Source organism: Prionailurus bengalensis, chromosome A1, assembly GCF_016509475.1.
Source record: "Prionailurus bengalensis isolate Pbe53 chromosome A1, Fcat_Pben_1.1_paternal_pri, whole genome shotgun sequence".
Taxonomy (NCBI): domain Eukaryota; kingdom Metazoa; phylum Chordata; class Mammalia; order Carnivora; family Felidae; genus Prionailurus; species Prionailurus bengalensis.
The window spans coordinates 144,597,598-144,621,413 of record NC_057343.1 but is presented as its reverse complement, the minus strand read 5'-3'; the positions used below and the strand labels follow the sequence as shown (position 1 = coordinate 144,621,413).

General features: G+C 41.2%; 1 protein-coding gene across 1 annotated transcript in view; it reads right to left on the bottom strand.

Moving 5' to 3' along the window:
- Positions 1-22,357, bottom strand: part of THBS4 (thrombospondin 4) — a 43,635-nt gene extending 21,278 nt beyond the window's left edge. Inside the window, exons 1-6 of the mRNA XM_043592948.1 lie at positions 22,062-22,357; positions 15,747-15,950; positions 4,400-4,647; positions 880-988; positions 417-499; positions 37-88 (exon numbers count right to left, since the gene is read on the bottom strand). Coding sequence (XP_043448883.1) covers positions 37-88; positions 417-499; positions 880-988; positions 4,400-4,647; positions 15,747-15,950; positions 22,062-22,149 — 784 coding nt within the window. The 5' untranslated portion in view covers positions 22,150-22,357. The remainder of the gene's footprint in view (positions 1-36; positions 89-416; positions 500-879; positions 989-4,399; positions 4,648-15,746; positions 15,951-22,061) is intronic.
- Between the last annotated feature and the right edge of the window lie 1,459 nt (positions 22,358-23,816).

Sequence of the window (23,816 nt, the reverse complement as noted above, 5' to 3'; positions counted from 1 at the left end):
AACTCAGGATGAAGCAGTTACTAGAACAGCACTTACCGCAAGCCTGGCACTCAGCTATGGTATTTCGCAAAAATGATGTTTCCTTGACCTTTAGAAATGGGAAGGGAAAAACAGGATGGAAAAGGAGTATCTGATATAGAATCCAGGAATGAAAGAATCCATGTGTAGCAATCTAGTAAACACTTCTTAAGGTAGTGCTAATGTAGCCTTTCATGGCTCCAAGGAGAGCCATCACATACCTGTCCCCCACTTCCAGAGCCCTTTGAACAGACCTCCGGGGTAGTGGGCCGCATGGGGCCACCTGAGGTCTGCCTCCAGGTCCACCTCCCTGCCCCTGCTGCCTCAGCAGCTCCACTAGCTCGTATGATGAGCTTCTTTGACAGGACTAGGGATTTTCGATGCTGTGGCCTTGTTACCTGCTGTCTCAGAAGATCCTTCACCTCTCCCAGGAGCTGGTTGAGTTGGGTCATTTGCCCCAAGAACTGCCGATTAAAGTCTCCTGTAGCAATAGCAAAAGCCAAGGAGTATTCAGCCACTAACAGACATTTCTACCATGGCTCAAAAGCAAATGGTTTCCCAGAGAATCATCATGACAAAAACCCGAGGAGAGTAATTTAACTTGGGGTAATTCATCTAATTCACCTAAAAAAATGATAATGATGCCATTGGCTGTTAGCCCAAATTCATGAGTTATAAAAATAAAAGTACAATGGAAATATTTCTTGTCCCGCTCTTTGGCACAAGAGCCTGATTTCTGTAGACACATCCTGTACCTGTGCTCTACTGAAGTTCACCTTTCAGTGATGGGAGCCAGCCCACTTGGGGGCTCAGGGTTTATCTGTACTGATGAAGGTGTGCAAATTGCCCAAGAGCCCATACCTGTGCTTGTGGTGGCCAGTGGCTCACTCTGCTGTAGGAAGCAGTCTTGCAGGCTGGCCACCTGGAACAGTGAGCCCCTCACCACCAGCTTCAGCTCTTCCAAGGAATCCTGGAAGAAATCACATTCATACCACACATTGCTGACACTGTTAAAAAAAAACCAATGTGCTTGCATACTCACATAATTTTCATAACAGAGTAAGTAGCCCTGTGTACTTAGACTCTGACAGCTTGCATAATTTTGTGGGTTTGATTTTTCCTAAAACCTGCCAGCCCTATCCTTCTGACTGAAGCAAATATGGAAGTAGCCAATAACCTAGGAAAATGCTGGCATCCAACTTGGCCTGAGGGTTCATCAAGGTGTCTCCGAGAAGAGGAAAGGCTTTTGCTTTCATGGTAAACAAGTTATTTTGTGGCAGACACCTCTTAAGAATGGTCTGGAATTTAGTTATGGAGTTTAGACTGTAATAAATAAGACACTGATCTCAATTTTAAACGCTATTGTTTTTAGGATGTCTCGGCTCCAGGTTTTAGCAAAGACCCTGATTTCCTTGGGCTAGGAGAATGAATAAACAGTATACTCTCTGATTATCAGGTAGTTGGAATCATACTTTCACATTATTGGTTGATATCAATCATTCTAGTCACAAAGTCAATTTCCTCACCTCTCTATTTTATAATATTTAATCTACTCATTATTGTATACTCGTGACAGAAAAAGTTTATGTTAACTGCCAGTGTAAAGTTATCATCCTTATTTTATTATTATTTTTTAAATTTACATCCAAATTAGTTAGCATATAGTGCAACAATGATTTCAGGAGTAGATTCCTTAGTGCCCCTGACCCATTTAGCCCATCACCCCTCCCACAACCCCTCCAGTAACCCTCTGTTTGTTCTCCATATTTATGAGTCTCTTCTGTTTTGTCCCCTCCCTGTTTTTATATTATTTTTGTTTCCCTTCCCTTATGTTCATCTGTTTTGTCTTTTCAAGTCCTCATATGAGTGAAGTCATATGATATTTGTCTTTCTCTAATTTCACTTAGCTTAATACCCTCCAGTTCCATCCACGTAGTTGCAAATGGCAAGACTTCATTCTTTTTAATTGCTGAGTAATACTCCATTGTATATATATATCACATCTTCTTTATCCATTCATCCATCAATGGACATTTGGGCTCTTTCCATACTTTGGCTATTGCTGGTAGTGCTGCTATAAACATGGGGGTGTATATGTCCCTTCGAAACAGCACACCTGTATCCCGTGGATAAATGCCTAGTAGTGCAATTGCTGGGTTGTAGGGTAGTTCTATTTTTAGTCTTTTGAGGAACCTCCATACTGTTTTCCAGAGTGGCTGTACAAGCTTGCATTCCCATATCATCCTTATTTTAAAAATGAGGATGTTCATATGTGAAATTTAAGACACAAAACAGATGGACATATAGGAAGGTGGGGGAGAGCAGAGAGGAAAGCAAATCACAAGAGACTCTTAACAGAGAACTGAGGGTTGATGGAGGGAGGTGGGTGGGGGATGGGCTAGATGGACGATGGGTATTGAGGAGGGCACTTGTGATAATGAGCACTGGGTGATGTATGTAAGGGATGAATCACTGAATTCTACTCCTGAAACCAATACTGCACTGTATGTTGATTAAAATTTAAATTAAAAAATATATAAGTAATAAAGAAATAAAACAAGGACACTAAATATTTTCAGAGTAATTCTTTTTTCTAATTTTGCTAAGTTAATACGCAACACATGCTATGTAACAGATATTGTTTTGGTCATCAGGCTATAAGCTCTATGGAGGCAGGGCCATGACTGTTTTGCCCACTATGCTTTCCTTAACGCCTAGAATATGCCTATTTGTTAGCTGACTGAATAAATAAGAAGGTGACTATGAAGATAGAATACTGTAGTCTTTGATAGTCTAAGGATTTAGAACTTTTGGAAAAATTCCAATGAGTTTAGTTTCTCATGACCTTGACATGGCTGACTCCTGGCTTTTAGAAATTGACTTATTTAGTGGTACACACTAAATTCTGAAATGGTCAGTGACACAATTTGTGACTGTCATTCTGATTATTTGGGCTACTTTGGGGATTCAGAAATAAAGTTTTGCATATCTCTCTATTCACTATTTTTTTCTCTATATAAAAATCTATACTGTCTATATGTGTTTTTCTCTTTTTCTGCAAAAACAAAAGAACCTTGCATTTTAGCTTTCTTGCAGTTCCTGCTTGAAAATGCTTCCTATTCTCCAAACACAAAATTCTAGTATCAGATTCATTGTTTTTATATTATTATGTAAAACTTCTCAGCATTCCTAGTTGTAACGGAAATTATTGCTTATACCCAGTCTCTTTGTACAAAGGGATCAGAGCAGCTTGTAACTAAAGCACATACAATAAAATAAAGTAGAAATGGAAATGAAGATTGAGACACAGAAGATAACATTATGGGCCATAACAGATGAACACAGTTACTGATTTTGGCATTGACTTCTACATCAATGGAAGGTAAAATTCAAGAACTATGACCAGTTATAATAAATGGGAAGGAAAAGAATGCTAGTTCTTTATAGGAAACACATTATTTCCTGGCACAAAAATTTAAAAGCAATATATGTGGCAATTTCTAGGGGAGGTGCCATGATATAATAAAAAATACCATCAACATATCATAAAACAGAAAAGGGGTGATGAGACTTTTAAGGCCTCATGGAACTAAGTTGGCAGTAAGGTCTTTTTTGCTAGGATTGCTCTAATAAGACACAGGAAAAATGTTCCTAGTGCTTGGAGTTTCCAATCATTCTTTTTCACTTTCATTAAAAACAGTAAAATTATAGAAAGATTTAAAATAGATCATCCTATTGCTCTAAGATTTTGTTTCTGTTTTACGTAATCTCTAGGCCCAATGTGGAGCTCAAACTCAAGAACCCACAATCAAGAGCCGCGTGTTCTACCAACCGAGCCAGTCAGGGGCCCCTCTAAGATTGTTCTTTAAATTTTTGCTTTTCCTTTCCAACTTTAGAGGCTCTCAATTTTAGCTTCTGATTAGAATCAGTATTATTATTATTTAAAAAAATTTTTTTAACGTTTATTTATTTTTGAGACAGAGAGAGACAGAGCATGAACAGGGGAGGAGCTGAGAGAGAGGGAGAGACAGAATCTGAAACAGGCTCCAGGCTCTGAGCTGTCAGCACAGAGCCTGACGTAGAGCTCGAACTCACGGACCGTGAGATCATGACCTGAGCCGAAGTTGGATGCTTAACCGACCAAGCCATCCAGGCGCCCCTAGAATCAGTATTATTAAAAATACTTAGGCCTAGGCACCACCTCTACAGAATTTAATTCAGTTTGCCTTGAGCCTAGGCCCTCTTTCAATAGGTTTTTAAGTTTTACAGGTAATGCTAATTATGCATCCAGAATGAGACCCACACATGACCTCAGCATACTCCTCTGCATTCCCTGAGCCTGGGCTCTTTCCACTTTGGAGAATGGCTTATGGGTTTCTACCTGTGCCTTCCTCTGGAAGGTCCTTAATTCAATGGACTCAGGACTCTGGGAAGAGCCGGAAAAGGCTCTGGGGAGATTGTGAACAGAATCCACTTGGGTGCAATCCATGTAGAGCTCTACAGAGCCAGTCCCTCGCCGCAAGTTGGTGAGTCTCAGGAGGACCCTGTGCCGCCTGCCATCAGCCAGATGCAGGTTGTTGAAAACCACCAAATGAATCCTCCCATCGTTCTTCAGGTAACGGAGTACAGCTGGAACCAAGCACATATCAACCAAGGATGAGAAAAGGATGAGAAAGGGCAAGTCTCTGCTAAACAGCCTGTAGGTCACAAGGCTGGGTCACTAGAAAGAATGCAAGCAAGTTGGAACCATAAATATTCAACACATTGTGTGCCAGGCATTATTCTAGACACCTGTAACCCACTCTGTTGTTGAGGATGCTTTGTGCTCATGGAAAGACAGACACTAAGTAGCACATCTGAAAACAAACAATTTCAGACAGTGATAAGTACAATAAGCAAGCAGAATCCATCAAAAGTCAGTTGAAATCCAAATAAGCTCCTGAACGCATAAATCCATTAATTCACCAATTCATTTATTAAGCACTACATTGGAGCTGGGTGCCGCCCTTAGTTGCTTTCAACACTTAATTTCTATTCACTGCAATCCTATCAAAGTGGAATAACTCCAGATGACAAAAGTGAACGTCAGGTAAGTGAAGGAACTTACACAAGGACATCTAAGTGGCAAGACTAGAATTTGAAACTGAGAGGAGGGCACCTTTTGGGATGAGCACTGGGTGTTGTATGGAAACCAATTTGACAATAAATTTCATATATTGAAAAAAAAAAGTAAAAAAAAAAGAAACTGAGAGTGGGTTATTTCATGACTAAAGGAATGCGAACTATGGCTAGGCCTTTGTAAACATATATTGAATGGAGTATTATCTGTCATACTGTCCCTCTGCAACCCATCTTCAATTTAACAATGCTCAGAAAACCTAAGGTATCCATGGTTGCAAAAGAAGGACTAAGAAGAAGATCTACTATCTTATTTTCTGTTTGATTTTTTCTTTTTATATGTAGGTAGCTATCTATTCACATACATCCTTAAGCTCAAGCATTTCCACTTCTTGTTAAATAAAAATTCTTACAAACTTTAAGATTCTGGTTTTCTGTCTTGCTTTTTACTCCATTACTTTCTTGAATTTATTGAGCCCTGAGCTGAAATCTGTTCAGCTGAGCCTTTGGGAGTTAAAGCCCATCGGGTGAGGTTTGCTCTAAAGACCCAAGTTTGGTCTTGGGAGCAAACCGATTTGCTTCTAAGGGCTTAGTGAGTCGACCCAAGAACACCTCCAAATTCATCCATAGGTACCATTGCCAAACTCCAGTTCACTGCCAGAAATAATCATTTCAGGAATATGTAAGAAACATTTGGTACAACATATATGCATAAAAAGAGAGGGTGTGCTAGCTACTTTAATTTTAGTGTAATCATGAAATGGGATACTATGGAATAGGTGCGCATTAAAAACACAGAAAGAGTCCTGGTATTTTGTGGAGCAAGAAACACGTTGAGTCACAGTATAATTTCGTTCAGAAAAAAATATACAGAAATTTAGAAGGAAATATGTCAACTTTAATACGGTCATTGGTGGGTGCTTGGATGATGTTTTCCTCTTGCTCATCCTCAATGTCTAATTTTTTTCACAAGAAACATGCGTTATAGTATACAAAAAAATAATTAAGAAGAAGTGAATTATGTACATATACCCAGACTGTGCTGCTGTCAAGCTGTATGATTTGTAGCAAGTAACTTGGACTATTTTTCCACAGGTACCTTTTCTGAAGAGTGTAAATGCCAACTTGGTGCCTCCCCGTGGAGTAACCAGCCTGTTGATGTTGTAGTACTGCCAGAAAAAATAATCACCACTATGAAACTTTCAGGATTTACTTGACGACTTCCTCCAAATGTATAAGGCCGTCTAGGTGGATATTCCCACCGCTTCTAAAATCTGCCCAGATCTGTTTTTCCATTTGACCATGACTGGAGAGGGCCAGATAGCCTTAGGTTCTGTGATATACAGAGATGCCGGGAGGAGTAAGGAGATCTTCTTTTAAGATCCTATGTGCTCACCACCACTCGCTTACCAAGAGAAAACAATTGGTAAGACCTGGCAGGACAGACTGGCTAAAAGACCTTTCTCTGACTCTAATATAAAACATAGTATTTTATATATGGTGGTATGAAGAGAAAGAATGGGAGGGAAGAAAGCAGACATGAGTAGACATTCTCAAGGCATTATAAATATGGGATACGCCAGAATTTTTACCTCTTTATTTAATGTTGTTCAGAATTTAAACAAAAACTGCACAGCTGGAAATTGAAGGCATATATGGTACCCAAAAGAGGGAGAAAATTGGTCAAAACCTATGGACTAATTCAACTTTTCAGAGCTCATTTCTTTATTGTTTTGAACAGTTTTACAAATACCTGGAGTTTTACAGGCCAGTGAGAATACCACTTGGGCCACCAAACTTCAATTAGGTCATAGACATGTATACTCAACATCTCCTTATTCTCTTCACACCGCAACCTCAGTGCCTCAAATTAACAGTTTAAGAGGATACACACAGTGGCTTAAAACAGATAGCCTTGGTTTTCTTCCTCAAACTGAGATTTCTGCGGAATTCAAAGGAAACATATTTTCATGGGCATCTTGCCTGCTTTTAACAGGCTTTCCAGGGCATGTGGGCCATGATTTATTTTCATAACTGAATCACTAAGTTTAATTTTATAAATAGTACCCAGTGGAGCACTTTACACATAGCAGGTGCACATTAAATGTTGTGAACATGAACTTTCAATGAATAATAAAATGATTGCATGGAAAGTGTTCCATATATAAATTATGAAGTTTAGAGAGGGGCAATTCAATATCTACTGCAGAGAGCAAAACCTACTGTTGTGCTCATGCTGTTATTTAAGGGGATTCTATACTTCTGCCTGGCTTTGTGTTGCAGCGCAGTGCTGAAATGACAAATTCCTCATGCTCCTAGATCTTGTGACAATGGCAAGAGGAAACAAAAGGAAAAGAAGAATCACGGAAACTTCCATCTTCAAAACGTCCGTTAGCAGAAAAATTATCAAGTGCTTTGACATTTACCATTCTTCATATTTGATCCAGTGATTCTCATTTCTCTTATGGCTTCCATTTTTCATTTTTCTTTTTTATTGCAAAGTAAGGGGTTTCAATGCTTCAGCGCTTCAATACTTATTTTATCTTCAGAGCAGTAAGACTACCCCAGAGGGCAGACAGGCACCTGCTCAGGAAACTCACTGTTGTCACATCAGTCACACTGAGTTGAGACACATTCTAAAGCTCTGGCTCTAGGAGCTTGCAGCCTGAGGGGTGGAAGTTTCCCCGACCTTCTCCAGAGACAGCACCGTTGGAGCAGGAGAGGGCAGACATAGTTGCCTCCCTCTCTCCGGCCCCCTTTTCCAGTGCTCACCTTGCCCTATCTTAATGCAACACACATACACACAGCAGAGAGGGCAAAATGGAGCAGAGATACTACAGAGGTAATAACATAATCAGGTCCCCCCCTCCAGGAGGGGTGCAAAGCCAGTCCCCTGAAGCTGCTAAGAGTGGTCTTCTCCTGGGTCAACCACACCTCTGCCCATCACCACCTCCAGGAACACCGCACTCAGGAAAACAGTCATCGGTACAGCTTTGTTTCTTCAGCCGCGGCACACTGCGTTCTCTTATTCCCTCTTCACTCACCACTAGCTGAAACCAGTTTGGTGATAACTGCCTGAAAACCGCACGTCTTCAAACGGCGTTTCTGTCTCCACTCTGTTCTGTCGCTGGCTTTGTCCACCACATTCCTGCCTCACGTTCCCACCGAAAGCTTCTCTCTGCACAATTTATCTAGACCGACAGCTTGAGCTCCTTAAAGGACTCTTCTGACCAAGTTATTGCCTTCTCAAAGCCGCACACAAGCAAGCAACTGAAATCTTTTAATAGCTCCCTAGTGGTTCCTAAATAACATCTAACCTCCTGATCCCAGGACTAGCTGCAACCTTCCCCCTGCCTTCATTACCCAGCCAAGCTGAACAACCCGTATTAGGTTTTCCCTCTGTGTGGAGTGCCCTCTGCTCCGTCGCTTTCTTTCCTGATCTATCACGGCTACTCATCTGAAACCATGATCCAGCTCAAATGCACCCGACTTCCCGAAGTCTTCCTTCTTCCCAATGGCTGGCAGCTGTCTTCATTCCTAGTCCTGTAACACTTTGTCGGGACTTTTCCAGCTGTACTTTTCCAGGACTCAGAGTCCAGTTTTGGCTCAGATACTTAATAGCTATGTGACCCTGGGCCTGTTAATTTTGTTAGCTGTCTATTTCTTAAACTATTAAATGCAGCTAAGAAGAGTTTTCCTTTCTATCTCTTTTGGTTTTCAGTGGTGGTCAAATAAGAAAATGCAAAAACTACCAACTGCTATGCAAATGTAGGTATTAATCTATTTGTATTTATTTCTTATCTTCACTACTAGACCATAAAGTCTGGGGCCAGTATTCTAATTTTTATCAATTTTCTCACATACCATAGCATCTGAAAACGCAAAATACAGCTATTTATTGGATGAAAAATAGAGTATTCATGTATCCACTCTGATTTTTTTTAACCCACAATCTCTTAAACAACGTGAGGGGCAGTTTCTACTGGTTTATTTATTTATTTTTTTACAAATCCTTTCCTTCTAAACTTAGCATCTTTGTATCCCAGACAATTTGGGGCTTGATTTTATAGCTCCATTTACACGCCTGGCTACCAGCTTGGCACAGAAACCACGTAACTTAGCCTGATTAAATACCATCTCCGCGACTGGCAAAAGATGAAAGAGCAAACCCAAGCAATGAAGATGTGAAATACTGCTTTCTTGGAAAAGAATTTTCAAAGGGTGCTTTTCGGAACAGTGGACTTGGTAGTCAAAAATATTATGATGTACTGAATGTCAGAGCAATGAAGTAGGGCGCCAGCTTTAAAGAACTGGAAATGATAATATTTTGTCTGCCTGGGCAAAAGAGTTCAGAGTGACCTGGCCCACAGGCAGCAAACTCGTGAAGCCGTAGTCCGGGGCTTTCTGCTTTGCTTGGCAAATGGCTTTGCTCTTTGGCACTTTTCAATATTTGATGAAAGTCATTGCTGTCAACCTTTCCTCTTCTTTTAAAATAATTGCACATTAAAAAAAAAAGTCTTCTTGCCATTAATGTCTCTTGTGATGGATATTCTTGTTTGCCTTTGCTTATTTATCTTCATGCCCTATACACTGAGTCTTTGTAACTTTAGTGCTTTGGAAATACATATAAAAGGTAAGCCGTCAAATTGCTTTTCCTGAAAGTACCCTGGGTGACTCCCAAGTGGGATGAATGCCGTGTGGAGGTTTTGAAATTTTCTTATAGCAGTTTGAACAAATGTAAAGTACACAGAGTACATGTATATATATACACACACACACACACACCCTGCAAAGAAACCATCCAGTGAAAGGAAGCACAGTAATTATATTAAACATCTGCAGAGGGCTTGATATTTTAAGAAGTTATGAGATTCCTCAAGTGTGCAACTATCTGGTAGGTGACAAAAGCTGTTGAGTGCGCACAAAATCCCAAGGTCATCTTATAGGAGGGAGTTCCAAAGCAATTCCTTAAGCACCCATGGAATCTTCTGGTCTTAGCAGAGCCACAGAATATGAACACTGTAAGTTATCTAGCTCAATATCCCCTTTCACAAATCCCTTCAATAAATGTTTAGCCTCTACCAGCACATTTCTAGGAAGAAGGAACTAATTACTTTGTAGGGAAACCCATTTCACTTTTGGATTGCTCTCCAAGATTTTCCTAATACAGAACCAGTATCTGTTGTTCCCTCTGACTTCCAACAATGAGTCCTAACTGTGCTCTTCAAAACTATAGACAGATTTAGTCTTATCCTTAATTCAAATGATATTCTTCAAATATTTTAAGGCAACTTTCATCTCTCTCATGTCTTCTATTTGGCTCCTTTATTTCTCCAGATCCTTTAACATTTTGATTTGTGATGTCATAAAAAATGAGGTCCAAAGGGCTGTTGTTTTGGTGACTCTCCTCAAGGTAATCTCTGACTTGAGAGTGTCCTTGTGTCATGTGTCCTGAATAAGTACGGTGGGACTATTAGCTCCTTTAATCCAGCTACATGAATGCATTAATGAAGTCTAAAATTTAAGGAGATTTTTTTTTAATGACGACAGGTGATATGCATTTTTTTAATTTTTATTTTTAGAGAAAGCATGCAAGTGAGGGAGAAGGGTAGAGGAGGAGAATCCCAAGTAGGCTCCTTGCTCAGGGCAGAGTCTGAGACGGGGTTAGATCCCACAACCCTGGTATCATGACCTGAACTGAAATCAAGAGTCACTCAACCAACTGAGTCACCCAGGCACCCCTTAAGAAGATTTAAAAAACTGTTGCATTACTGCATCTGTTAATTCATTCATTCATTCATTCATTCAGCAAACATTTCTAAACAACTACTAAGTGTCAGGCACTGTGCTCAACACTAGTTGGTTCTTAATGTTGACTAGACCTCTGAGGATAGTTCTCCCACAGCCTGTACTTTGGCAATTTACTTTTCACCCCTAGGTGATGGATTTACATTTATTATTGTTAAATTTCATATCATTGTGGCATATGTGGCAGACTGGTAGGACCTTGTTAAACTTGATGATGGCATCCAACATGTTCAACAGTCTTCTCTAGCTATGTGCCATTTGCAGACATGATAAAATACTATTTATGCCTTGACCTAAGTCACTGATACGCTGAACGGTTCAATGCCCAAGACAGAGCCTTGTCAAAAACCACTAGATTTGCTGTAAAACAACTTACTAACCCCTAATAGTACTATTTATCTAGCTTATTCTTTTTTATACTATCCAGAAATATATAATGAGTGGCTTCAAAAAATTCTTTTCAGATATCAAGATACATTATGCTCACAGCATCTTTTTGATCTCTCAGCTTAGAAACTACTTTAAAAAAAGTTTGCATGACTTATTTTTAGTTAACTCATTTTCTTTTAAATAATCCCAGCTCTTTCTTTTCCAGGTAATCCCAAGATACAAGAGTAATAATATAACCCTCCAGGAGTTTGTCCTAAAGTTCACTAATATTCTTTCCATTTTCTATACATGACCATTTTAAAACCAAGCAATTCAAGGGCACCTCATAGGAATACAGTGAAGATCACAAGAGATAATGAGGTTTGAGCCTTTAGAACAGTCTTGGGACACTGGATGGGCCCATAAATATTATTATTAGTGTTTGAGGCACCTCATTTTCCCCCTTCATTACTGGGTTCAAAATTCTAATTTTTTTAGGGGGGGGAGGGGCAGTGGAAGAGGGAGAATCTTAAGCAGACTCCATGGCCAGTGGAGAGTCCGATATGGGGCTCGATCTCAAAAACCATGAGATCACGACATGAGCTGAAATCAAGAGTTGGACATCTAACCGACTAAGCCACCCAGGTGCCCCCAGAATTCTAGTTTTGAAACTCATCTAGCTCTCTTATACTGTGTTTCTCTTTAGCCCACAGACTTCTCTGTGAACCATTACTCTGAACTATTTGACATGTCCTATCTTAATGCTAAGGAGCTTGACTGTCTGCAGTTATTACTGCAAATTCTTGGGGTTCCCTTCATTTCCACAGCACCAAGTTGTTCTTTTAAAAAAAATTTTAATGTTTATTTATCTTTGAGAGACAGATTGTGAGCAGGAGGAGGGCAGAGAGAGAGGGAGACACAAAATCCTAAGCAGGCTCCAGGCTCTGAGCTGTCAGCACAGAGCCCAACATGGGACTTGAACCTATGAACCATGAGATCATGATCTGAGCCAAAGTCGGACGTTCAACCGACCGAGCCACCCAGGCACCCCCCAAGTTGTTCTTCTGTGGCAAACAAACTAAGACTAAAGAAGCAGTTCTTATTGTTTTTTTCTGAAAGGTAAAGGTCTCATCAAGGCAAGCCAAGAGTTCACCAAATCCTCTCTGGAAGACAGTCCCCTAAAAAAACAGAGATCTTTCTCTTCCTCTTCTTTCTACCTATCTTATAGAAGCATATGGAAGAACCTGAAATTTTTACTGAGCTTCACAGTCTATAAAAAGTATACTTATATAATTCAGTTCTTGCAATCAATCAACCCCACTGTAGAGACAGTAAACCAAGGCTAAGCACTTCAGAGACATATTCATGGGGACAGAGCTGTTAAGAGATTTAACTGTGACTCAAACTCAAAATCCTAACTGGAAGGTTGCTTCTATGCCAGGTACAAGAAAAATATCAACCAGATCTTCTGTATAGCCAGGTGATTTCTGTAGAACGCTTATTTCTACCAAGATTGTACCACCTGTATTACTAACAATCTGATAGATCATTTATATCAGAAATAGTCCATTTCCCTTATGTCCTCATCCAAATGGTCTTCAAAATTCATTAATGCATTTGAGCCAGAACTATTATGTGCCAGACATTGTATACTTCCAGAATTTTCACAACAGTATATATCTTCTTTAATAAACAAGGCTACTCTTCACAGCCTCCATTTATTCTATTCACTTTGCTCATGAGCTACTTTATGTACAAGGCACTGTGCTAGGGGCTACAAAAGACACAAAGGTGAGTTCAGGGATGCTCAGTTCCTGCTTTGAGGGAGCTTACAACTTACTGGAGAGAAGAATTCAAGAACAAGGCACACTAAGATTAGTACCTTCTGTAGAAATCGTAATAAAAGATGTCAGAAAGAATTTGAGAACGGTCTTGCATCTTGAGGATTTTGGTATCTGTATATGATGCAGGAAAGGTACCTGTAGGGAGCAAAGGACAAGAGTAAAAGGATAGAGAAGGACAGACAGCATGAGTGGGCCCAGGAAATGGTAACTAGTCCATCTAGCTCAAGCATAGGCTGCATGGAGGGTTGGAAGAAGGGATAAATTGCAAAGGCTGGTTGGGAGATCATGCCACAGAAAGTTCTGACAGCTCAGCAGGGACATCTGTATCTTATTCAGTTTGGAATGGGAAGCTACTAAAGGTTTCTGCCATCCAGCCTAACTCCATCCAAGTTATGCTTATGAACAATAATGAGGCGGCCATGCAAACGCTGACTTGTAGAAGCAGGGAGCTCAGTGGCCAACTTGTGCTTCACATTCTTCACGGAATACACTTCACTTTACTGTAGGAGCTCATCTAGATCCCTAGACAGTGACTGGGGTTCACCTTCAAGGTAGATGATTCTCCTCGACCCTCCGGGTCAGGCCTGCACAGCCACTATCAAATACCTCGACAGGGAGTCACAATCACATCCCCGTCTCTTCCATGGAGCTGATGGACCCAGTCACTTCTCCTTCTCGTTCCAGTCTGAAGGCTACTGCTCCTTCGCAGAACCTTCAGATTCACCGTGTTGGCAACTCTCTATACTTTTTTCTATTGCTCCAGTGAAAATTCTCTATGTCAAGTTCGTCCACTCTCCAAACTCTGGTATAAATTCCTCTTTGTTTTCCTTTAATTTTCATTTTCTAACAAAATCCAGAAAGGTGGAGAGGTGTTCATCCAACCTTGGGGTCTTCTCCTCTAACATGGAGATCAGCTGGTGTTTACAGCTGAATCACATGACTGCTGGTTGTTCAAAGGAAGCACTAAAAACACCCTTACCTCTCCATCTTGCTATCTGGTGTTACCTCTGCCCATATAGAGTCAACAAAAAGAATCCGTTCTGGGGAATGTGCTGCCTTGTGTTTCCAGGCAACACAGATTTTCCACAATGGGCTCACGCATACTGGACAATTGTGAAATGGAGGGGGGAGATTCAGTGAGGATGAAAAGCTAGGAGCAGAGTTTTTCACTCCACAGAAGGCCCTTCTGTCACCAAGCTGAGACATGTCACCATGTCCCCAGACTCCCTTCACTATTTGGGACCTCAACACAGCCCCTGACAGGCCCGAGGTACAGACAGAGAGAGCACATGAGTGGGGAGGGAAGGGGCAGGGGGGTGGTTGGGACTTGACATAAAAGGAATTAAAAACCCATTCCTTCCTGCTTTTAACTCTGTAGTCCTATGAAAGCTAAGAATTAGGAATTTCTGTCAGCTCCTAATATCTGAAAATTAAATGTTCAATCACAATTAGAATCTGATAGAGAGTCTGAAGCACTTAAAGTAAAGCAAGGTGAAATAAATATAACATCTAGCCAGAAGGACCAGTCCCCCCCTTTTTTTATTAAAATCATGAGGCAGCAGGAACACGTATCTGTCACATTCCTCAATAAGCAGGAACAGGTGTTGTCCCCAGGGCATGGGTGGAGGGAAAGGAGATGAAAAAATAGTGACCTGTTTCTTTGAGAATCATTTCTTAGTATTTGTAGTAACTCACTGTGACAATGAAACATTTGACAGCAAAGCAACCAAACAGATGACAGACCTGTGTAAACTGGGATGAAACAGGTGGAAAAGAACAAAGTTCATTTAGTTCTACTGACTGAGGTATGTTCTCTGCATCAAGTCCAGGGAGGTTCTTGCAGAGCTGGGAGTTAGGTCTGCTAAGCCACATGCTTCCGAGGGAACAGAAGAATGGTGTGGGTGGCTGTTAGAGGCTGAATGTTTGTGTCCCTCCTCCCCCCCCCCCAAATTCAGATGTTGAAGCTCTAACCCCTCAGTGTGGTGGTATTAGGCAGTGGGCCTTTGGGAAGTAATTAGGTTTAAATTGGGTCATGAGGGTGGGACCCTCACGATGGCATTAGTTTCCTTTTAAGGAAGGCAAGACAGAGAGCTTGCTCTCTTCACTGGCACACACTGAGGAAAGGCCATGGAAGGACATGGCAAGAAGGTGGCAGGACCCAGGCTTTCTCCATGAACAAGATATGCTGGCACCTTGATCTCGGACTTCTCAGCCTCCAGTACTGTCAGAAATAAATGTCTCTTGTTTGACCACCCCGTCTATGGTATTTGTTGTAGCAGCTTGAACTAAGTCAGTGGCCTAATGGTCCTGGGTCCTGTCCCTTCCCAAACTGGACTCAGAATAACAGGAGGTGGGACAATGTCAAAGGGCATTTTGGCCACAAACAATTCTTCATCCTCTCTCCAAATTATCAACTCATCCTCCCCAGACAGGTCAATGAACAATCAGAAGAATTTTGTATTGAAAACTGACATGACTGTTGGATCAGTATAAAATTGGAGGAGGGAACCATCTCAAGGCAAAAAGGTCCCAAATGTTCAAATAGGAAAAGAAGATTCTTAGAAAAATGATTTCTGCAAATGTGCTTACCTTTGTTTAAGCGTCCCATCACAGTGAATTCAAAATATTTGCTGCCATCAACTGAAGAGTAAAGGCCCAAGATGGTGGATGAACTTTTAGAATGCAGCTTGAAGGTGGAGATCACATAGACCTCATTCAAGGTGGGATCTGTCAGGATTGGCTGCAGAACAGCTGGGTTCAGCCTTTGGCTGGAAGATGGGAGAAGGTCAAAGACTAGGGAGAATGGAGAGAAAGGGATAATCAGTGAAAGAAGTTTGGGACAAACATTTTTTTGAGGGGGCACAATTTGACAGTAAGATATAACGTACATGAACACGGTTACCATTTACATTGCTAAACTCACCAGTTCTTCCTTATCATTCTTACAGTGGCTGGACATTTGAACCAGAAAAAATACAGCATAATCATCATCACTAGGTCATGAACCCCCAAGAGAAGACAAATTTGCAAACCGTAAATCACATTTGGCCCAAGAAGTGGCTCTGAAAAAGCCCACTAGGAAAAGCACTAAAGGCTATAAGGGAGACAGGTGAGAGCATCCAAGTCATTGTTTCTCTTATGTCTCCAAGTAGTAAATGCCTGCCTTAGGGTTTTCATGCACCCCCTGGACCAGAGCTGACTGTAGTTTCCAGGTCAGTGATAAATGATACCAGGCATGCAGCAGAAAGAATGGATGTGGTGGGACACAGTGTGTCAGCAAACAATTTGCTGTCTTTGTCAGACCCAAGTGTTCCCCTTGTGCATATATAGTTCTCCCATATTTCTCTGTTAAAAATCCTGATGCAGGGGTGCCTGGATGGCTCAGCCAGTAAAGTAGGAGACTCTTGGTGTCAGGGTTGTAAGTTCTAGCCCCAGGTTGGATGCATCTATCTCTATCTTTTCTTTTCTTTTCTTTTCCTCTTTCTTTTTCTTTCTTTCTTTTTCTTTCTTTTTCTATCTATCTATCTATCTAGAGATATAGATACATATACATATTTGTAATATTTTTGAGAGCTTTAAGAGTATACATCCAGAATTATTTAAAAGGCAAAGGCCAAATGGGTAATACTCACTAGAAGTTATTCAGTATTTTTGTTGGTTTATACTAATATTGTTTGAACAATTCCAAAGCCTACAGGAACTTCAGCCTCTAAAGCTGTTTTCTAGATACAATAATCTGGTTATGAAAAGGGTAATAGAATCCATAATTTATAAAGAGCTCTTACAAATTAATAAAATAAGCAATAGAAAAATGGACACAGCAGTCAGAAAAAGGTAAGTATCATATGACTTCACTCATATGAGGACTTTAAGACACAGAACAGATGAACATAAGGAAAGGGAAGCAAAAATAATATAAAAACAGGGAGGGGGACAAAACAGAAGAGACTCTTAAATATGGAGAACAAACAGAGGGTTACTGGAGGGGTTGTGGGAGGTGGGATGGGCTAAGTGGGTAAGGGACACTAAGGAATATACTCCTGAAATCATCGTTGCGCTATATGCTAACTAAGTTAGATGTAATTAAAAAAAGTAAAAAGAAAAACATTTTTAAAAAGAGAAGGAAAATGGGCACAGAATATGAAAAAGCAATTTACAGACAATTTACAGAAAAAGAGTTACAATGGCAAATAAGTACTTTGTGTGTGTGTGTGTGTGTGTGTGTGTGTGTGTATACACATTACTGTATCTAGAAAAAAGGTTTAGAGGCTGAAGTTCCTGCAGGCTGTGGTATGTACACACACACACACACACACACACACACACACACAGTTCATATGCTTAACTAATGATGAAGGAATTGCTAACTTGAACAATAAGGTATTTTTCTCACCATCTGACTGTAAAAACAAAAAATACAATGATACCCAAAGATATCCAAAGAAAATGGGAGAAAATCTAACTGGAAGAGGTGGAAAACCAAAGCCTCGTTAGCATAGCACTTTTTAATGAAAACATCAACTGTCCTTAGCAGAGAAAGAAGGGCTTGACAGAGATCAAAGAGATTTTAGCCATCCAAGCCATCCTGAAGCACTACAATTGTTCAACAAATTATTGTTTATAATATCAAAACACTGCATGCAACTTAAGGGTCCTTTATTAGAACACTCAATAAATAAACTTTAGTCCCTCCCAGAAGTGGATTATTATCTATCAAAAATGGTAATGCAGCTGAATACTTACAGATATGGAAGATGTTCATGATACATAGAATTGAAAAAATCATAAAACTATACATGTAACATGACCCCACTTGAAATATATATTTCCAAATGAAAACATTTGAAAGACAGCACAACAGAACCTAACATGAATAGTACCTATCTCTGGGTCATATAATTATACATTTATTTCCTTTTTTTTGCTTATGCAATTTTTTATTTTTTTTTTACAATGAACAGGTGTTACTTTTGTAATAAGAAAAAAATAAATAAAAGTTATAAAACAAACAGGCAAAACCCTAATTACTCAAGAATTTCTACTCTTTAAGAAATGATCTGTCTTTATACTGGATATGTATTCTTTCCCATGTACTTAAGGACCTTACAAAATAATGTATTTACTATTAGAAATACTGGAAAGCAAAACATCTATTATGTTCCTTCTAGGACTCTGCTTCCCCCCCCTCCCAAACATGAAGACTATTGCCTACTGTACTTCAAAAAGGAAACAGAATTTTTTAATTTCCAGAGAATTTCAAGCTTTACATTTCCATCAGTAAGAACAAGGGAAAATGAGACAATATGTCTAAAAGTTCCATTCAGGACAAGCCATCTGCCAATGAGTGTTCAAGGTATGGGAACTGCATTCAACACTAAACTCTTGCTATTCTGGAGTCTTGCTTTGACTAGGATTATGCACATGATTTAGCTCAAGCTAAATTTACCCTATTTCAATCTTCAAGGCTCATCTAACCCACTGGCTTCTCTCTCAAGAGGCAGAGTTGGGATTAGTTGGTAATGAGTTTGGAGAGTGTTTTGAAAAGGAAATGAGACACAATTTTCTATTAATGTTATTACATTTCATTAATAGTGCCACGATCTAACCACAACCTTCTACTGTTAGAGGTGAAATTACTACTACGAATCAGTCCAACTACCACGGTATGACAATTGAATACATACCAATAAGACTAGCAAGGCAGCTCACAGGAGAAAGGATACAAATTATTATTCAGTTGAGCTGATGATGGTAAGACTAATTAACTCAATAAAACAATCTATCAGAAACTTAACTTAATCTGATAATCTACAGCAACTAAGTTAACCAGATAATTTAGGTAGTACAGCCTTATTCTGAGTCCTATGAAACAGGCAGCTCCAAGAATCAGCAAAATCCATACCTGCAGCACACCATGAGGCTGTGTGTTCACATGTCAGGAATTCATACAACACAAAATATTAACCCCTAAGTTTAAAACTGCCAAATCCTATGTACAATCAGGAAACTTTTGAATTGTTTTGAAAAGCTTCCTTTTTTTTTTAATGTTCATTTATTTTATTTTTATTTAAAAAAAATTTTTTTTCAACGTTTTTTATTTATTTTTGGGACAGAGAGAGACAGAGCATGAACGGGGGAGGGGCAGAGAGAGAGGGAGACACAGAATCGGAAACAGGCTCCAGGCTCTGAGCCATCAGCCTAGAGCCTGACGCGGGGCTCGAACTCCCGGACCGCGAGATCGTGACCTGGCTGAAGTCGGACGCTTAACCGACTGCGCCACCCAGGCGCCCCTAATGTTCATTTATTTTTGAGTGGAGAAGGGACAGAGAGAATGAGAGAGACCGAGAATCAGAAGTGGGCTCCACGATGACAGCAGAGACCTGATGTGGGGCTTGAACTCACAAAGTTGAGATCATGATCTGAGCCAAAGTCGGACACTTAACCAACTGAGCCACCCAGGCACCCTGAAAAGCTTCCTTTCTAACATCAAAAAGCAAAGGCAGCAGAAGTAAAAGCAAACAAGTGGGACTCCATCAAACTAAAAAGCTTCTGAACAGCAAAAGAAACCATCAACAAAATGAAATGACAACCTACTGAATGACAGAAAATATTGACAAATCATATCTGATAAGGGGTTAATATACAAACTATATAAAGAACTCCTACAACTCAATAGCAAAAAAAGAATCTGATTTTTAAGTGGGTGGAAGATCTGAACAGATATTTTTTTCCAAAGAAAACATACAGATGAGCACTGGGTGTTGTAGGTAAGCGATGAATCATGGGAATCTACTCCTGAAACCAAGGGCACACTGTATACACTGTATGTTAGCTAACTTGACAATAAATTATATTAAAAAGACATACAAGTGGCCAACAGACACATGAAAAGATGTTCAACATCAGTAATCATCAGGGAAATTAAAACCACAATGAGTTATCACCTCACACCGTTTGGAATGGTTATTATCAAAAAGAAATACCAAGTGTTGGCAGGGATGTGGAGAAAAGGAAACTCTTGTGTACTGTTTGTGGGAATGTAAATTGGTGCAACCACTATGGAAAACGGTACGGAGGATCCTCAAAAAACTAAAAATAGAACTACTTATGATCCAGCAATTCCACTTCTGGGTATTCATCCAAAAACCCTAAAAACACTAATTCAAGAAGATATATACAGGTTCATGTTCACTGAACCATTACGTACAATAGTCAAGATATGGAAACCATCGAAGTGTCCATTAATAGATGAATAAAGAAGATGTGGTATATGTGTATCATGGAAAATTATTTAACCTAAGAAAGGAATGAAATCTTGCCATTTGTGACAACATGGAGGGACCTTGAGGGCATTATGCTCAATGAAATAAGTCAGACACAGAAAGACAGATACTGTATGATCTCATTTTCTATGTGGCAACTAAAACAACAAGCAGCCAAGCTCATAGACAGTAAGCATACTGGTGGGGGGTGGGGTAGGGGTGGAGGCAAGGGTGAAAAGTGTCAAAAGGTACCAATTTCCAGTTATAAAACCAATAGGTCATGGGGATTTAAAGTACAGCATACTGATTATAGTTAATAATACAGTATTGCATATTTGAAAGTTGCTAAGAGAGAAAACCCCAAAAGTTTCCATTGCAGAAAGTCATTTTTTTTTTGTAATGGCGTATGGTGACAGATGTTAACTGGCTTTATTGTAGTGATCATTTCACAATGTATGCAATTTTGGAATCATTATGTTTCATGTTCACCTGAAACTGATATATCCTTCTGTGCCAATTACACTTCAATATTTTAAAAAAGCTTTCTTACCTTCCTCGAAGAGAGGTCACAATGAATAAATACACACTATAGTATTTCAAATATTTCAAGGCAAACTAAATGCAGTGTATTATTACCTACCCCCTGAAACCACTATTCTGGTTGCCTGGTCTGAAATCAAAAGGAGTTATTTGGTGACATGCAAAGTTTAAATGGGTTATTACTGCAATAGGAGAGGGAGGAATTGGAGACTTCCCTCAAAGGCATGCTTCACCCTGGGTTTGTGAGGAAGAACAACTTTCACTTCAACCTGTTTGACTCCTTCCAGCTTTATTTCATGCCGCAATAATAAGTCAACAGGTGAAGGTCATCACTGGATGGCCAGTGAGAGCCCTAACATCTTTTCTTGTTTAAGTAATTTCTTCCTTTTGACCTTTACAAAAAAAAAAAAAAAAATCAGTTTAAACTTAAGTGCATTCTGCCCAATGGTCATTTTCACCCCATTTCACACAGAAGTTTGAAGATTATTCAGCTGTCTTTTCAAAGCATTTATCGAATTTTTACCTCTAGAAGAGAAACACCGACTTCTTGGTCCTTCCTGCTCTATTCATCTCAGGAATCAAGAGATGATGCCGACTCCCAAAGATGGTTTTGGGGGCCAAAAAGCAGCAAAGAGCCAGTAGCCGGGCAAAGAGAGTAAAGCTGCGTGTGCCTTTCTCGGAACTTCGCTCCCGCCGGGTCGGAGTTTAGTGGGCAAAGGCTTAGGGGATGGCCGGCCAGAGAGAACCGCAGGGGATACAACCTGGATTTCAGGATGTGTTAGAGGTCTAGCGCAGGGTGAGCTCTGAAATGAACTCCACTTCTTTGCATGGACTGAAAATAAGTTTCGAATCCCCTAAGCTGTTGTTTAGGGAAGTGGTCTCATGGCTGGATAATGGTCTCTCAGAAAATGCTGTACTCTAATCGCCACTTCCAATCACAAAATGCTGGGACTCGGACCCCAGAGGGTCAGAGAAGTACCGACGGAGGCCCTGGGAGCCATGGGCCAAACAGCGCGCGGAGCTGGTCCCTCCTGTCGTCCAAGCGGAGCGCGAAGGAGGAACCCGGGGCTCGTCGACCCCGCCCCGGCGCGAGCCCACTTACCCTGGGGGGTGGCCTGGGCGCCGGCCCCTAGCCACGGCTGCAGGGCCAGGTGCAGCAGGAGGAAGGCGGCTCCGCGCGAGGCCAGCATATTGGCTCTTCCTGCAGCCGCGGACGCCCGCGAGCGAGGCGGCTTGGCCGTGCCTCGGTGTCCCCGGCTGCGCACTGACCCTCCGTCGGGCCCCGCGGGCGGCGCAGGTGCAGGGTGCGCGGGGCGCGGCCTCCGGGGCTGCCGTCGGGGGCGGTGCAGAGCTGAGCCCACTAGCGGCTGCCTCCGCCGCTGGCGCCGGGCTCTTTATGGTCTGGCCGGCCGGAGCCGGGGGAGGGCCGAGGCCGGGGCGGCCCCCTTGGCGGGGAAGCCGGTTCGCCGGGAAGAGAGGGGGCGGCCGAGCGGGGAGCGTGGGCGGCGGAGGGGACGGACTGCGTGTGGCGAGGGGAAGGAGACGCGGTCTAGCGGGACCTGGGCGGGAGAGGGTTCTTGGGAGAGAGCGGGGCAGCCAGGGCTGCTCTAGGCACACAGGACGGGGGAGAGATGAAGTGACCCTGTCCGCCCCCCCCCCCCCCTTCTTTCCTCCTTCTGTTTTCTAAAAAGAACCGCGCTTGGAGAGGCTTTGTAACGCCCGTAGCCCGTCGTAGGTTCCCTTGAGAATGAACCCTGAAGACTCTCCTGCCTCCTAAAGCGGTCCAGACAGCAATTGGTTTCTTTTTTTTCAAGCTTTTCTTGAGTGCCTCGGATGTTGAATATTTTTCCCGTCAAGTTTTAAGACACGAACAGTGAACGTTTGAAAGTTTTGAGTTTTTAACGGAAATAAAACACATCTCAAGGAATCAATCCGGACAGAACCGTTTATAGGAGGACGGTTTATTTTCAGTCTGGTTTCCACTCTTGCATGCCCGCTTCTGTTGCGTCCTCCCAAAAGATTCCATGTGACAGTTTGAAGGTCTGGGAGCAGGGAGCATACCGAAAGAGAGGGAAGGAACATAAGGAATTCATCTCTCTCCTAAGCGAAGCCCCCTAGGATAATGCGGATTAACCAGAGGAAAAGATATTTCAGAACAATGGCAAAATGTTTCCCTGTTAAAGAGTCTTGAGTAATGGAGAAGATCCAGCAAAGTATTTCTATCCCTGTCGTCATGTCTCAAAGAATGTCACTTGAAAGGTTAATAAGCTATGTGCCACAAGCTGGAAGATGAACCCATCATCTTATTTTCAAGCTGTGCAAGAATAACCCTTCACCTATTATGATTCCAGCCATTGCTGGTGACCTGGAGATTTGCAAGCTATCTTAGGATATCGCTTCTCTTTGAGGTCTACCACAGTTCTGGGTTTTATTTAATGCCACATTACACTAACGCCACTCTATGGAATGGGGTACCGCTTCTCTACATACGAGAGTGCACTGTAGCGAAAAAGGGCATGTGTTTCTAGCAATGTAACTGTAAACCAATGAGATGACTAAAGAATGTTCAAATCTTCAAACTGTCCCCGACAGTGGCCTGGGTGAGAGCGGCCTCCAGGCTCCCAACTTCTGCTAGAAGCAGAACAGCTTTGCCTATTTATGTCGTCTACAATGGACTGACACAATAACTGCAGTTATTTGGAGGCAGATCTCAGTTTTTAGTCATCTTCATTTAGTCACCTTTGCTAGGTGACCCCAATTCTTAGGAGACGGCCAGCAAAATAGCTTGCCCAGGTAGACACACAATAAATTTTGCTTGAAACTGGATGACTACTAAGGGTAATGGATCAGCAAGAGA